Below are 17,968 nucleotides of genomic sequence, written 5' to 3' on the forward strand. Positions count from 1 at the left end.
TGTTGTCCTATGTAGCTCTGTACTGCATGTATGTCCCGTTCTCCCACCTCCTCTCACACCTTGTACTGATCTTGCAGTCTTTTTCTGCCACTGATGCATTTTCCAGTGGTGTGTAACACCTTGCAGCATCATTACCCCTGTTCCCTGATACAACTCTATACAGGCTCAGCAGGGGCCAGTTGTATCTCTCTGCTTCTGGCATTGTCTCCCACTTAACCCTGACACTTCTGTAACAAGATATACCATCCTCTATACATCTATCTGAAGAATAGGAATACAGTGAGAGCGGAGTTATAGATGCCTATAGGAGCAAAGCGTTGGGGAATTGCATTTATACGTCATAAGTATAGCTTGCAATTCATGATATAAGGATATACCAATTATTAACTTGTAGAATGAATATAGTGACCACTCGTTCTGCAAAATGTAATTTGCCATCCTATACGCCAGGAATAGAAGATACCAACTGGATAAAACTTCCCAAAAATATCTAGTTAAACAATTTCCTTTATCCTTGTCTCTGGCCACAGTAAAGATCTCGTGACAGACGTAGGGTTGGGAAAGCAGCAATGTATCAGTAGGGATCTCAGCTTGTCTGTTACTGTTCTCAAGGTTCCAGATCACAGGAAGTTTCCTCAATGACTATTTATTAACTAGATTTTATTAAACTTCTTTGTTGAACAATAAGCAACGTGAAATAAATAAATAAAATAAAAGAGAAACATATTAAACAAAATGTTACCTTACTTGTAAACCCCACAATCCTGCTAGCTGCTTCTCTGCATGCCAGAATAAAGAACCATATGGGCTGGACTTAAGTATGGATCCGTATCTGTATCGTGTACTTTACAGTGACTGTGTCCAGGCAATAGCATGATGTCTTTCAATTGTTTCTAAAATGTATTGCAACAACATTACAATGTATTGCCCGATTAAGCAGTCTATGACCTGTGGATCTACCGTAACTTCTCCATTGCTGGACATAAGCCTGATGAGTAAATAGAAACTGAGAAAACAAACTGCAGGTGGGAGAGGTCCCAGGTTCAGCCAAAGTGACTTTGCTGGAGACAGCGTGCTGCCTGCCAGTCATGGGAAACAGCAGCAGAGAGGATTAGTGACCCTGCGACCAGCTACTTATTTACTACTTAAATATCATTCCAGAGGGAACATGCATAGAGTGATTTGTAAAGACAAACAAATGTATCATAAGCACCGGACACGTCACCTATCACTTGTATATGTAGCATGCCTTTTAGTATGACATATTTTATCCAGCCATGTTCCTATTACAATTCCTGTGCAGATTGTTTCAACAATTAAGTTCTGCACTGGTAGGTGCAAATGGAATATAACAAACAAATGGGGGAAGGGTGCAGAGTAATGTCTGCCACCTTGGATCTGAGATTATTCTCACCAACACATGGTGCGGCATTAGTGGATGGGCCACACATTCTTGGGCAGAAGACAAAATATTCTAGACAGCAATTTATACTTTTAATATTTTCTTTGTCTATGTTCTTTTGGTGGATGCTGGTATATTGGGGCACACATGCCTGCCAGTAGAGTGAATACAATCACTGATAGATGACTATTTCTTTTATATAGATGGGGCAGTGCACACATAACTAGATGTAACTCTCTATGTTCTCTTTCTTTTACAGGTAATATTATTATAGTATTGTTTGTGTAGTATTGTGCTAATGTTGCAGTATTGCTTTGGGTAGTGTTAGTTTGGCAGTGTTTTATTATGTAGTGTTAATGTGGCTGTGTTTCTGATTGTTAATATACTATTTTTCTGTTAGGTAGTGTGGCATTGTTTTATTGGGTAATGTTAGTGTGGTATTGTGCTAGTGTGTTAGTGCTGTGTTAGCTGGTATTAGTGTGGTATTGTGCTAGTGTGGTAGTGCTGTGTTAGCTGGTATTAGTGTGGTATTGTGTTAGTGGGGTGGTTTTGTGTTAGGTAGTATTAGTGTTGGCGAGTTGTGTTTGTGAGTGTTAGTGTGTCTATGTTTTTTATTGTGTTAGTGTGGCATTGTCTTATTAGGTAATGTTAGTGTGGTATTGTGTTAGTTTGTCAATTTTGGGTAGTGTTACTGTAGTGGTGTTGATCAGGCAGTGTTAATATGGTGGTGTTGTTTTTAGGTAGTGTGGGAGTATTGTTTTGCGTAGTGGGGGTATTGTGTTAGTTTGTCAGTGTTGTGTTAGTTAGTGTTAGTGTATTCCTATAGGGGGCACTCTGGATCTGAATGTGTTAGTTTGGCAGTGTTGATTAGGCAGTGTTAATATGGTGGTTTTGTGTAGGACTATTGTATCAGGTAGTGTTACAGTGGCAGTGTTAATATGGTGGTTTTGTGTTAGGTAGTGTAGGAGTATTGTATTGGATAGTGTTAGTGTGGCAGTGTTGTGTTAGTTTGGCAGTGTTGATTAGGCAGTGTTAATATGGTGGTTTTGTGTAGGAGTTTTGTATCGGGTAGTGTTGCGGTGGCAGTGTTGTGTTGGGTTACATTATATGGCAGTGTTATTAGGGTAGATTTGAGCTGTGTTGCTGTGGGGGACACAGCTAAATGTCACTGCATTATATTATTCTCCTGTAATCTCTGTCTGTCATAGTATACAATATATGTAGTGTGAGGGGTCCTATCCCTTGGCAGTGTGAGTGTATGATTGGTACGCTTCAATACACACACATCTAATGCAATCTTTATCTCTCTGTAGAGCGGAGTAGGTGGGATCCGTGTGCTCACAACAGTGTCCCTCTCCCCTCTAAAACATTGCTGTGACTGGCTGCCTAATAGCTCCAAACACAAACTCTGCAAATCTAATTGAGGGAAAAACATACACAGCAGTTTTTTGGCTGTTTTCTTTTTTAAACACACAAACTGTGGGTGGCAGCTCCAAAAATGCTCATTAATATTCCAATTTATTCAAGTCATTTCAATTGGAATCAAGCACAGAACATCTAATAAAATAAAATGCAAATATACACAGCTTTCTTCTTGAGAAAATGCAGCTGTAGATAATAGGATTATAATTCTCTTCTTATTTTCTGCAGCGGTGCCAGTGTGAATAGCAGTAAGACCACAGGGTTACACTGAATCCATAACATAACTTCTTTATTCTAGTTATCAGTAGACACAGTGTAACAAAACAGGTTGCGGGAGCCACTGTCTACACAGGAACCGGTAGAGAGATTCATATACTGTATTCCTATGGATATGTAATATATTGCACTTTTCCATGAAATTACATTTGTTGGATGGTGCAAGAGAATGTGTTACTCACTCATTGGGCTAGATTTACTAAAGGCCGGTTTGGTGAAACCGCCGGTTTTTGGCGATTTTTCCAGCGGTTTTACTAAAGCCCAAAACTGCAATTAAAACGTCAAGAATTGACATTTTACAAAACCACCATTTTACAAATCGCTATCCCGATTTTAGAATGAACATACAAACCGCCAGATTTACTAAGCTGGGGTTTGCAAAACCGCCTTCCAAACGGCCAAAATAAAGAGGTGGTTGTGAGTGGCGAGATTGCTCAAACTGCATGATGCCATTCAGAACATAAGAAAAAGCACCATTGATGTTAAATTATTTGGGCATTCATTATTTATTGATTAAGGGGCAAAATTAATTTAATATTAACTTATGGGGAATTTTTTTTTCCAGGTTTTTTTTTAAGGGGACACTATTTATAGCATTGGGGGAATTGTGAACATATAATAATATTAAGTGTCAATGGTGCTTTCTCTTATGTTCTAAATGGCAAAATAGCTCAAACAGCTTGTATCACGCCATTCAGAAGCAGGTATTAAAACTGCCCTGTCCTGTCTTTTGGATGGCGGTTTTGATGGTGGTTATAACCAAACCGCTGGTGGTTTGGACAAAACTGCTGGCGGTTTTGGTTTTTCAATGCGGCAGTTTGGACCAGTAAACCACTGGTGACCAAACTCGATTCTTAGTAAATCTAGCCCACAGACTCCAATGAATGACAAGTGCTCTGTGGGCAAATAAGATTGAAATTTGGTTGAAAATGGATTTAACATTGTACATCAATAACCTTTCAACAAAGCACTTTAGGACAATACATGCAGTGATTTGTGGCCAAGTGGGACTAAAACGATCAAATCTAGCTGGTAGATTTGCAGCATGTATCTTACTCTTGTTGTTTTACTATTGTGATGGTTACAAGTAGTGCAAAGATTCCACACACCTGATTTTTATAAACTGTGGGGTCCAGCGTGCTACAGTTCAGAGCCCCTAATTATTAACTACAGTTATCATCACTAAGTCACCAAAAGCTTGGAGTAGGTTAGATGTTCCTTCTTCATTGCTGATTTTTGCATTGCTACAAATCATGTAAACCAAATCATAGACACAAATAAATGGAGTCATGTGACGCTGATTTCTCGACAATATGAAATGTCATTTGTGACCTTTGGATCTTTAATGTGACACCGTTTCTTCTTTGCATCTCCAAAATATACTGATATTGTTACACACTGTCATTAGTCCTAGAGGACAAGATTTGCAGTTGGTAAAACAAGAAAGATATTAGGAGCTGGGGGTAAATTGATACTTTCCTCTGATCTTTACAGAAAACATGACAATTGGTCCCGGAGAAATACAGTGCTATCTGTAATATTCCATTCTCTTCAATTGACTGTCTTGAGACCACCCTCCTAACAGCAGCTTGCTGCTGAATTTGCAGACCTGTCAAGTACCTCTCATTGTGAGATGACTTTTTATCATCAGCAGCCTATCGAGATCTGACTCTTTTCCCAGGTTTTTCCATTAAAATGTCTTTATTTGGAGAATAAACAACAAAATTTGCAGTCTGACTAGGCCAAGTAATTTCTAATCTTCTAGAATTATGATGGCTGACTGAATTAGGAGTCAGACTGACCCAACTTTCCCTGTTATAATATAAGATTGACTCATGAATGTGTAATATTTATGCTGTCTCCTTGCAATGAAACTCGTTTCCATAGCTCTGCAAAACATCTGGTAATGAAATAGTGTTTTCTACGGTAGCTATTGTGGCAGGCGGTGTACTCACCATGGTCAGTGCCTGACATCCAGACATGGGGGTCTATTTATTAATATGGAGTGATTATGATGAGGCAATAAAGAAATTTACACAATGTATCATGAAAATATCGCTGGGGGAGTGGTGTGATCCTGGCAAGGAGCAGTAAGGGTTAACATTTGAGATGGCGATAACAGGCCAGGGATTGTTGTGGTGCTCGTACAATCGGGATCCTTGTGAAATAGAATTAGCCCAGCAGTGACTTCATTTGTAGGGAGAATACATGGGGACTGTTCACCTTATGATAATCTCACACCTCGTCACTTAGATAAGTGCAATAGTCTTCATAAAGCACTGACACTGGCTGTAGCAGATAATAGTCATAGCATGTTATATGCTGGAAACACAGTACATAGCAAGTGACAACAGTCATTAAGAGGTTGAAATAGTCCCAGGAATAAATTTATCAAGCTGTGCGTTTGAAAAAAAGTGGATGTGTTGCCAATAGCAACCAATCAGATTCTAGTTACCATTTTTTTAGTACATTCTACAAAATGACAACTAGAATCTGATTGTTTGCTATAGGCAACATCTCCACTTTTTCAAACCCGCAGCTTCATAAATTACACCACAGTGTCCCTGTTTATCTTAATGTGTTTAATATTATTATTATTATTATTATTATTATTATTATGTGTTTACATATATATTTCATAGCTGTGCACAAAATAAAGTATATATATATATATATATATATATATATATATATATATATACACACACAATATGGCTAGAAGAGAGATCTCACCCAAGGAGCTGACAGTTAGGCAACATTCTATAGCGGTCATTTGCCTAGTTTCCCTCCGAGCTTCACATGTTTATGCCACAAGATGGCGCTGTTGTCAGAGGAGCAGCAGGCGGAGGAAGGTGCTGAGCATTACTACAGAGATACAGACTGAAGCCACCTATGTGCCCTGGTTGGCAGAGCAGCGAATAAGCAGCAGATTATTATGGTGGAGGGGGTACATTTATACACACACTTTCCTCAATATAACAAAAACATTCTAATACACACAATACCCAAATGTAGTAAAGACCTTCCTAATGTACCCTCACTCTTATGATTAATTTAAGCCATAAATGAGGTTACACAGAGCAGTAGTTTAGGTGATAAGTAGAAAACATATAGTGATAGCTGGATGTCAGCCAAACAGAAGGGTCTCGGCCGCAGCCTTGTTTTCCTTCCCCTGGTTAGAACGACTGTATATTGTAATGTAGAGTCTGACGATGTGTCCACGTCTTGGTACTTAGCTAGCTGTAGGCTTCTCAGATGCAGTCACTGCTGCCATCAGGAGGTTTATATGTGCAAATAAAGTGCTGGGATGCAGCTTTCTCAGCCTCCCTCTGCTCCAAGCACTGGGACAACCTGCCTGCATCAGGCACCTCGCTGCAAGATAACAGGATTACTTAGATTAATCTGTTTGTTCCAGCTGATACAACAGGTGTCACAGGGTTCAGAGATAATGGGAATTTCTCAGCATTATGAAGCTCTGCCATTCTCCTTCGGAGTGAGCGTGTGTTACCCCTGTATTTTAGATGCTGTCCTATAGAGGAAGACTTTAATAATAGATAAAGGGCAGCAATCTCTCCACAAAGACTCAGACACCAGGATGTGATCACACGCTTGTGACAAGAAGTGTAAACACACCAGGTAGACGATAGCTCATCACACTGGCTGTGCACTAATTACAATCAGACAATCCGTGTCAGCCAGACCTGCACGGTGAGAGCACATCACACATTCTCAGATGACTTCTGCAATTGAACAGACGTTGTGCACGTTTTAATTATTCCATAACGGGACTAAAGTACCATCTCCATCGCTCATGAAGCAAAAATCACAATATTCTCCAACTGCTATCAGGACACAACGGGAGGGAATAGAGGTGCTGCAGAGGTGATTTCATTCCAGGCTACACTGAGTACATCTCTTTGTAACAATTGCTGGGCCCCTGTTGGAGAAGTGTCTCTATGTGCTTCATACAGCAGGATATAAGACCCGGCACAGGACACTATGCCATAAACCAGATATGAGGACCCACTGTGCATCCACATAACTGAGCTCTTCCATCTATTATACAGAATGTCCCATTTACCACAGAGTGACTCCGCTGATAGTGTTAATATTGATGGTCTTGCCTAATGTATATTATCTATTATTAATATAGATATTCAGTATAAAGTGTGTGCAGTTGTGGCAGGTCACACATCCCAGTAACAGAAGATCAGTGTTCTGCTCTCCGCACTCTGCACCTCTCTATCTCTTGCTGCTTTGTCTCCTCCCTGCATCTTCCTGGTCCCTTTTCTTACCTGTATCTGTTCCCGGTCCCCTGTGTCTCTTCAGGCCCCTCCACTCGCTGGCTTAGCTTTCCCGTCCCATCCCCTCCTTTTCATCATCGTTCTTTCCTTGTTACCCGTTCCCTTTATTTGATCTGATCTCCTGTTTTATCTCTCTTTCCGTTTCTTGTCTATTTTTGACACACTCTGCCTGTAATCCTTTACAAAGGGGAAGAAAGTGGGATGAAATGCGAAGGGAAAAAAAAGAGAGATCACAGTTTGTGAAAGACAGCATCAATTTTCTTTTCACCGAGGGGCAATATATGTTTTTATCTTGTTGGGAAAAGAATTGTATTATGTCATGCTGTAATTGGGACTCACACACAGGTTTGTGACAGCACACTCGATACACAATATAATAAGCAGATAAACATGAACTGGATGTACGTTCTCTTCTCTTACAGGTCATGTACAGACCAGTGCTGGCTTGTTACAAATGGTCAAACGTGTGACCAACGTTTAATGGTAACAGTTATTTAAGTTACACGATCTTCATGGTATAGTAGGATTGCCTCACACGTGTGTACATTAATATTTGCGATTACTATTATTATATTATCATTCTTCTGTGTATATTCCACAGCTGCCTACATTAGTGGATTTCATACAGTGCATATATATATTATTTTGTCTGCTATTTCACAGATATATATGTTCACTACCACTAATACCGCTTTCATACTGCCGCCCCGGCAATATCCCGGGTTTTTCAAGCCGGGTTTTTGCCGGGGCTCGGAGCGTCCCAGCTCAGAAACACCATTCATACTGCACCTCGGACCCGGGAATTTCCCGGGTTGATGCCATTCATACTGCACAAGTCTGTGCCCTGGCAATTTGTGGGAGTCATCACCAGAGCAGTTTTCATTGGCTGAAAAATGGTGATGTCATTGAAAGGTGACTGGTTTTTTGACGCATAAAGATGATGCAAAAGTGGGTAGTGATTGCAACTTGTTTTCTGTGCAACCCGGGTTGAAAAAAAACCCGGGTTGCACCATTCATAGTGCAGGCAACCCGGGTCCGACCCGGGAATTACCCCTCGATAAATCCCGGGTTGAAGACCCGGGTTTTTAGACCCAGGATTTTTGACTTGTACCATTCATACTGCACCAAGACCCGGGTCGTTTGAGCTCGCCCCGGCAAAAACCCGGGATTTTGGTGCAGTATGAATGGGGTATAACTGCATAACTGACATTTTTCAAGAACATAATCTGCTTTTTACATTGGCCGCAGTCTATTTACCAGCATCGTCTACCATCATCATAGCTGGCCACAAGGGCTACTGATATCATCATCTCTAGCCAGACATTATATCACTCTCTCTACTGGCCTCAACATCAACTGTCAGCATCTTTCCTGGCAGCCTAATGCCATCATCTCCATGCAGTCATAGACGGTCTTCTTTACCCAGACTTGGAAGCCCCCTATAGATTTCGAAGCATCATACTTCTCTTATTACAAACTGGAAAGATCTCTCCTTGACCCTGAGATCTCCTACCCCAGTCAGCTGCTGGCAACCATGATTGTCCTCCACCATTATTCTCAACTGAACCTCGTTCCTGTTCTGGTTCTGGAAAAGGCCTGTGGTCATCCACCAGCTTGGAACAACTAAGTTCCCAGTATCCAGATAGAAAGCTTCCACCTCGCCCACCTATCTTACCTCAGTTGTGTAAACCCTGGTACCAGCCCCCAGATTGAGAGGTACTGTACCCTCTTCTACCATGCCTCTTTCATCCAGTCTGGGAAATAACCACTTCAGCCCTAGTTCTCAGACCGCGTTTTGTGAATCACCCCAAGTTCTTTTTCTCCCCCTTGGGAAGACCCAGTAATGACTGTGTTGTATGCACATATGTCTTTTGCTCATAGCGGTGTATTTGCTTTTATCTTTCATTCATAAAGCACAATGTTACCAGAAGGTGATGTTATTATTACTTTTTCTTACCCTCATCGACTCCTAAATGCATCTGTTTGCAGAGCTGACTAATGCACGGCATTTAAAACACTGCTATCAGCATTCCTGTAGATACATTGTTAACCTTCTCACTGATCACTTCTAGGCCTTTACTTTTGCATGGTTATTATCCAGCTCTTTCTGCTAATCTGTGCTGTGTAACTTAGTTTTACTGAGTAAATGTGACCTATGATAGCTGGGGACAGGGGCCATGAGAGGATGGGAGGAATATCCCCACAGGAGAATCTTTATATAAAGTACATTGTACCATTCACACGCTGCTATTCCATTAAACCCATGAAATGAAGGTGACATTCATTTGCCTTCATATCAAGTATCATATTTTACATATTTAAAAGTAACATTGCACATTGCCTTACTTGCCGACTATAATGTGCTTTGACTGAACAAATGGGTGTCACACTGACATTATAGGATTAGTAACAATGTACAACACCTTCAACACAGTAACATCTCTGTTGTATTGAAATGTGCGCAGACTCCGATACTTACATCTCATTTTAAATATGTGGACTGCAAATCTATTTTTATTTTGTGGCAAAACTGAACACGATTGGATGCTTCCATAAGAACTTCCCAGATCCTCCTTCCATCATTCTGCAGACTCTTTAGTAACATGTACAAGGCTGGTACCTTCTGATTAGTGATGTCACAACATTTTCCCTATTTATAAATGTACAATCTGGCTGCAAGCAGGTTTATCGCCTAGTAAAATGCAGCTTCTGGTAGTCATGTTACTACAAGTTACAAGTAGTAGCGATGTTACTAACAAAAACTATAAACAGGTATTCAGAAAGTGATAACAACTAGTTATACGGATAATAATGGGTTCTGCCTTTATGTCACAGAATGAAATATATCAATACTTATGTCCTTTTCATTTTTCCAAGCTGCCGTACTCTCTTATAGTGGTACCAGTGCTCCAGGCTTTCCAAATCTGGACTGGCTCCATGAGCCTAGCTCTTGCTCCAGAGACATGATAATATCTGTGCTCCACCTGAACCTGCACCCCTGCTCCAACTTGGAATTTAGTGTTAGTTTTAAGCAAGTACAGTATATTTAATTGACTTGTCAAATGCTAATTAGATATATAAATAATAGTCAGTTCATTTAAAATCTGTAAGTTAGCAAAAAGAGGATCAGCAACAGAAAAGCTGGAGCCCGGCTCCATTCTCATTTCAACTCCACTCCAGTACCAGTATAGCAGCTCTGCTCCAGGTCTTAGAACTGGTTCCTAGCTCTGGACTCGGAGCAACGGCTATCTGTAGTCTGTAATATTGATGCAGTTATACAGACCGGCCACCAGCAGCTTTGCCTCATCAGTGGTGAGCGCCCTGACAATATTACCTACTGTATGTAATGCAATTAAACCAGACAGAATGTTGTAAAATCAGTATCATAAATTGCGTTTTAAATGTCCCTTTCCTGTCCTGTGAGGAAGACGCCAGAAAGGTCAGTATGGGTATATAGGCTGCACAGGGGCATAATATTAGTATTTGTTAACAGTTGTTTACATAGCGCCTACATATTACAGAGCATATGTAATCATTGGCATCAGCATGGTGGCTCAGTGGTTAGCACTTCTGCCTCACAGAGCTGGGGTCATGAGTTCAATTTCCGACCATGGTCTTATCTGTGAGGAGTTTGTATGTTCTCCCCGTGTGTGCGTGGGTTTCCTCTGGGTGCTCCGGTTTCCTCCCACACTCCAAAAACATACTAGTAGGTTAATTGGCTGCTATCAAAATTGACCCTAGTCTGTGTGTCTGTGTGTCTGTCTGTCTGTGTGTGTGTGTGTCTGTCTGTCTGTGTGTATATTAGGGAATTTAGACTGTAAGCTCCAATGGGGCAGGGACTGATGTGAGTGAGTTCTCTGTGCAGCGCTGCGGAATCAGTGCCGCTATATAAATAAATGATGATGATGATGATGATCAGTCACAGTGGAGCTTACAATCTATGTTCCCCACTATATGGACACACAGACACACTACGGATATTTTTGTCAGAAGCCAATTAACTTATCTGTGTATCTTTGGAGTTTGGGAGAGAAACCACGCAAACACGGGGAGAACATACCAAACCCATGGTACCAGTGCTGTGAGATAGCAATGCTAACCACTGTGCCACTGAGTGCTGGCATCACGGGCTGTGTCCCCACCAGGGCACTGTCTGTGTAGTGTGTGTGTGTGTGTGTGTGTGTGTCCCATGTTTGCATAGGTTTTCTCTCACAGTTCAAAAATACACAAGTTGATTTATTTAGCAACAGGTTGATTATCTTATATGTGTGTTAGAGAATTACAACGGTGAGAACTAAGGGTGAAAACATAAAACATTCTCTGTAAAGCGCTGAGTAATATGTTGGCGCTACATAAATAAAGGTTAATAATAATAATGCTAGGGAATGGGCTCGTCATTTATAGGTCATTGCAAAAGTCATTTACTGAGCAGCATTAATATATCATCAGTATTTTCCTGGAAAATGTTACAAGGGTTCTTCTGGATAACACATTATAGTAATGATATTTAAATTGTTATGAAAAATGCAAACAACCAGTTCCAAGATATTATAATGAGCAGACATGTCCAGATAGACTTATGTACAGCGGGGGAGATGTGTGTAACACTTGGAGATATAACCCACATCAACCAGAGCTGTCACTTTCCTAGCAATCCTCTGATTATTTGCTAAGGGTTACAGCACCTTTTTTCTTGTGCACTTGGTTTCACGAATGTTATATACAGATCTGTAGGGGAAACATAATATCATGTAAATGAATATGGGACCTTCAGAAATGCTTTTGGTCACTTTGCTGCCCACTGTGCTTGTAGATAGAGGGAATAATATGGATGAATTTATTGTGTTAAACCGTTTTCCTAAAACAAATGTCCAGTTTCTCATGTCATCCTTCTCCATGCTTGTATCACAACTCACATCATCTTTATTTCATATGGCTTTATCCAGAATGTGAATTGTACAATGTCCTGCGTCTGTGTCATCAATCTTAATGTGTAAATGACTTCATGAGCCCTTGTAACAGTAACTTTCCTATTCACAGTACTATGTAGACCATTCCCATTTGTGGTCATTCATTCTACAATAAGTGATGACTGAAGCATGAAGGTCCTCTATTATAGGCAATGGCGGTACTCTGATATCTGTACTGCATATCTCCCAGAGCACAGGCATCATATATACCCAGAGACAGAGAGATACACTGACTCCACTAAACAGGTGCATTCATACCATGCAGGGCAGAAATTATTTTATTAACAAAAATAAATCAAAACTCCAATCTCCGTTCTCCTTCAGGTAATGGCTGAGCACCATAGAAATGAAATAGTTCTATTTGTCTATTATATAATCCAGGAATCAGCCTATGGGTTATCACCTAGCACACAGTGACATGAAGAACCCCAGCTTTACTCAGTGGCAGTTATGTTGCTTCTGTCACTACCTGGGCAGAACATGGCTTTGTTATGTGGACCAGATGAATCATTCACATAGACACAGAGTTACAAAGTGCAGTATAAGATGTTCCAATCAATATAAAATGTTTCCTTTAACTGAAAGCACAAACAACACAACAGACCAGCAGAAATTAATAAAACAAATATCCACACAACTTATCACAAACATTGTATCACAAACGTTCCCTATTCATTATGCATATGGCGGTTATGGAACATTGATTCTCAGGATGAAATCCCAAATAAAACTAATGGGATTTATACAGAAAGATTCATATTGGAAAGACTGTTATTTATTCATTGTTGTCTTCTAGTGTCAACGTCAAACTAAACTTGATTTTAGCCTGTCAGTCTTTGACATTGATCAAGAAGACAGGTTTAATCTTGCAATATTTTTGATGTGCAAAATAATAGCAAGAGATGCAGAATCTGACAGTTTTATGTTATTAAGTTGGTACCAAGCCATCGCTCAGACTCGTGCATCGATCTATTCAATGGTCCCCGACCCGGCCGGGAAATGTCAGTATAAAAAGTGCATGGGTACAATTACCCTTTACCAAACTTATGAATAGGGCCTAAAGCTCACAGTATTGCATTCTCTGTTATTTGTGTTAGCTGATGACATTGACATAGAAAGATGTTCTGGAGATAGCCAGGAAGAATATATACCTTTATACAACAGTTTTATCCCTTGTCCATCAGCAAATGACCGTATAGTTTGACACAATCAGTTATTTCGCATAAACAAAGACCAGTGTAAGGTTTTGTAAGCAGGGGACCTATGTTTATGTAGCTGGCTTGGTGTACAACAAGCGATGGATAAAGCAAACTGCCAATCAGCTGCAAGTGATGAGGTCTGTTGCACGGAACGGGCAAATAACTAGATACCACTGCTAGAATTTTACCCCAACTGTGAGTTCTCTGCATGACAAACCATCGTTCCGCTACAGACGGGAAAGCTGGCTGTGGGAAGGTAGCATAAAGGACATGATTCTCTCTATCCAAATAAGCAGTGTTGTCTCTCAGCAGGCTGAGCAAGTAGTCACTGGTGTTTCTGCCAGTTTAACCATTCTATTATTACTGGCAATGAAGCCCTTCACTGTGCTGCCTGCAGCTAGCATGGCACTACAGCAGGGTATGTTATCAGCAATGATTAAACTGCTCTCTCTCAGACAGTGCTCTACCCAGCATGGCACAGGTTCACCTAGAAATGTCTTCCTGCCACTGAATGAGTTACCTATGTAATATGTCTCCGCAGGGCCTGTCCGATACTATAACAATGTCACACATCAGACGGAACCCTACATGCAGCAGAACAAGGCATTATTTAGGGAACTTGTGTTTAACCCGATAAACTTGCCGTATCGTGTTCCATTCCAGTGCCCCAGTAATCATATTTCTGGGTACAACACCACTACACCTTTCACCTTAACCAAAGGTATACAAGCAGGTAGTCTTTACTGTGTGTCTTTTACATGGATATAAATAAACACTGTTTTTCCCTTGCTAACAATGAGCAGGAGGTACCCTGACATGCAAAATGTTGTGCTCCTAAAAGTTCGCATCCTTCTTTATAAAGACATCGGTCCAGTCATTTCTGCCATGGCACATTTTTGCTGGCACCCTTAGACATATTCCTCAGAATTCCACTGCTGCCACCTCCATTGGCATTCAGAGTACACATCAGCCTCTGTTTCCCTGTGGGTGAAATTCTGCCCTGCTCACAAAACTAAATCTTAAATTCCAACAGGTTACTTCTGCTCCTGGCATATGTCCAATTCCACAACCGATCCCCCCACCCCCCTTCTGCCCCTCACTGTGACCCTGTAAGGTTGCATCTCATATGAGACCTCGGTTTCCTCACACATACTAGCAACATTAAACAGCAGACAGGACAATGCATGGAGCTCTGAAGACCTAAGGGTCAGGATAACTGTATACAGCGCCTTCTGCAAGCACAATATAACTCTTCTAAAGCCAGAAGCCTGGTAATAGGGCAGAGTGACGGCACCCAGCCATACCTGTACATACAACAATAGACACTTCAGATATTACTCAATGCCTATAAACTGCACAGGCTAAATAACCTCACTCCTTTCTCTAACATCCATAGCCAAGCAACATCTCCGTATCCCGGCTTAGACAACATCCGCTTACTTTGAAACTAAGTAACAATCAAGCTCCTACCTCGGCTGAGCAAGATGCAAGTCAGGAGCAGCAGGTCCAGCCGGAGAGATTCCATCCCCAGCAGCATCACAGCAGTCAGATGGGCAAAGTGAGCAACGCAGGCTTCAGTCTCCCCCCTGCTGGGGGTATGTGTCCCTCTTTCTTCCTGTGGTTGGATCAAATTGCCTCCAGCCACCTCGGCTCTTCAGCGAAACACATGCACTGTCTCTGCAGCTGCATCCTCTCCCCTTCTCCGCCACACAGCTCTGCTCAGCTCCTCCCTCCTCTAGGCAGAGACCGACATGGGCAGGAGGGGGAATGGCAAAGCAGGAATAATTCAATCAGGGGCTATTTCACTTTCTTCTCCTCACCTGGTTCTATTCCCTCTCCCTCCTCGCTGTGCACATTGGTCCATTGTTCATGTCAGGGGGTCTGTGAAGTGGCTCCATTGTGTGTGTGTATAATGAGTTCCTACACACTAGAGAAATTGACAGGTCCCCCCAGACTTCCTAAGTGATGCTCTACACCCAGGTGAGTTCTGATCAAAGCCCCCTGATTGCGCACTCCAGAGCTTTCCTGTTGCCGGGTAATCGCTTTCATATTCTGGTGCCTGGGTCCAAATCATTCTACTCCTAACAGTGGGAAGTCCCCTCTCACCTTGCTCCAGATTCTAACATGAAACTATATATATGGATAGATAGAAGTGGCCAGTAATGATGGCACACAGTTACAGTTCAAAGGAAAGGTCACAAGGTCCTGCCGATTAAAAAATAAGAATTTGAAACCTGTTTGAAGGGACTTCTGACAGAAAAACAAAATTGACAGTTTTTATATATTGTGTATAGCTTCTTGAGTAAAATCCCTAAACTGACATTTTCATACCTACAACGGCTATAGCATAAAATCCAAGTCAGTGATATGGGATGAAAGTTATATTTATACAGATATATGGCAGCATGTAGTAAGCAATATATCATGGTTTTCTGCTATAAATGTAGCTTTCCTGGTATTTAAGCAAAGGTAAGAAAGCATAGTTCACCCTTCTCTATATAATATCAAAATGTGATTTATTAGATCTAATTCCATTTTATCTGCTTGAACAATCTCTTCTGCAAGTACACCTGACATCATGATGTGTATATACCCTCTAGTCCTGGATATTATAACTGTAATATAGAGAACACAAATATATGTGGGGGATGAACGACCAATAACACATCTCATAAACTGTGGAGACAAAGGAATTTCTTTGGAAATGTATTCTGCATTAAGTGAGTACATACATTTTTCTGTAGCTTTCTGAGTGGTCCCATTTACTGCATATTAAGTACTAATTCACTAAGCCAGTTTTTTATTGTCCTCCATTTCTTTTACATTGATTCCTCATTGTACCTTCATTGACTCCATTATGTACAATAAAGGGGATTTGGGCAGTAAACTTATATTTATATAATTATAATGCCAATTTACATTGTGGGCCTGATTGATGTTCAGGTGTATGACCATTTGCGTACCGTATCTTGTGTGAAGAAGCTCTTTGCGGCAATGAACAAATTACTGTCGGAACGCAAATGGCACGACAACATATGACTGGAGGCGGGCCGAATTTACCGCTATGCAACCTAGGCAGCTGCCTAGGGCCCAGCGGTTCTCAAAAGGGCCCCGCGGCAAGGCAGACGGTGCGCCAGCCAAGGAATAAAAATAGTTTGGCCATGTCATGAGCCGCCGCGACTCACTGCCTCCTCCTGTGACGTGTCCCAGCTATCGCTATGGCAACCGGGATGCCACGTCCTCCATGAGTCGCGGGAAGGGGGGTGTCGTGAGTAGGGGGAGGGGCTGGTACTAGCTGGTGTTCATTTGCTCGGTAGCTGGTCCCTCCTTCAGGACCAGCCACCTCCTCTCTTTGGCCGCTGATCATTACGATTTGTTCCCCCCTCCATCCTTCCTCTATGTGTGGCCTGCTCAGTGTCACATTGGACGCGCACAATGTAACAGGTGCCATCCCATGCGAGGAGAGACAGAAGACTGCACAGCGTGCGCAGATTGAGCAAGGTAAGTTGGGGGTTGGGGGGGTATTTATTAATATAATATGTGAGGGGCTAGTGTATTTATATTGTGTGTGTGTGAGGGGCCAGTGTATTTATATTATGTGTGAGGGAAGGGGGGGGGTTTAATATAATGTGGGAGATAGGATATTAATTTAATGGTGGAGTCAGGAGGGGGCTAATTATTTGGTGCTATTTTATTTGTGGGGTGATGGTGGTACAATTTAATTTAATAGTAGGGCCTATCAATTTAAGATGGGGTGATTGGACCTTTTAATTTAATGCTGGGATTGTTTGAGAGCTATTAATTGAATGTGGGGCTGTTTGGGGAAAAAGAGGTGTATTCATTAAATGTGATTATGAATTTTTTAATGCCTGGGATGTTGTGGAAAATGTTTATATTTGTTAAACGAAAATTATATATTAATTTATTACTGGAGCTGTTTGGAGGGAGGGAAATAGGTTTATTTTTTAAATGGGAATACTATTAATTTAATGTTGGGGCTGGTTGGAGGGAAATTGGTCTATTTATTAAATGTGTATGCTATTAATTTAATGTTTGGGCTGGAGGGAGGCCTACTTATAAAATGTGGGTGCTATATTGATTTAACTCTGGGGCTGGATGGGAGTTTTCTAAATTTCATGTACCCATTTTTATTCCAAATAGGGCCCCCAACATTCCAGGATCCAGACAAGCAGCAACTAATCTAAAGACACCAGAAACCACAGGTGGTGAAAGTGAAAAGAACATGAGAGACAAGGTAGGAGAGAGCAAGACAGTCTGCCCACTGTCCTGAATCTGGTGGGATTATGAGGAGATCTGACTTGTTTAAATGCTGCACTATGGGATTCATGCAGAAGACTGACATGAAAAAGTAATGAAATGTAATAATCCATGTTA

At 41.2% G+C, this 17,968-nt stretch overlaps 1 protein-coding gene and 1 long non-coding RNA gene across 3 annotated transcripts in view; one reads left to right on the plus strand and one right to left on the minus strand.

Annotated features, from left to right (window-relative positions):
* Positions 1-15,336, minus strand: part of KIRREL3 (kirre like nephrin family adhesion molecule 3) — a 541,498-nt gene extending 526,162 nt beyond the window's left edge. The window contains exon 1 of one of the 2 annotated variants that reach the window (XM_075190473.1): positions 15,044-15,336. In XM_075190473.1, the coding sequence (XP_075046574.1) occupies positions 15,044-15,110 (67 nt within the window). In that variant the 5' untranslated portion in view covers positions 15,111-15,336. The remainder of the gene's footprint in view (positions 1-15,043) is intronic. The other variant, XM_075190474.1, reaches the window with a different exon arrangement.
* LOC142107219 (uncharacterized) overlaps positions 1-17,968 on the plus strand; it is a 339,875-nt gene that overhangs the window by 255,917 nt on the left and 65,990 nt on the right. The gene's annotated exons all lie outside the window — the stretch shown is intronic.

This window comes from Mixophyes fleayi, chromosome 11 (assembly GCF_038048845.1).
Source record: "Mixophyes fleayi isolate aMixFle1 chromosome 11, aMixFle1.hap1, whole genome shotgun sequence".
Taxonomy (NCBI): domain Eukaryota; kingdom Metazoa; phylum Chordata; class Amphibia; order Anura; family Limnodynastidae; genus Mixophyes; species Mixophyes fleayi.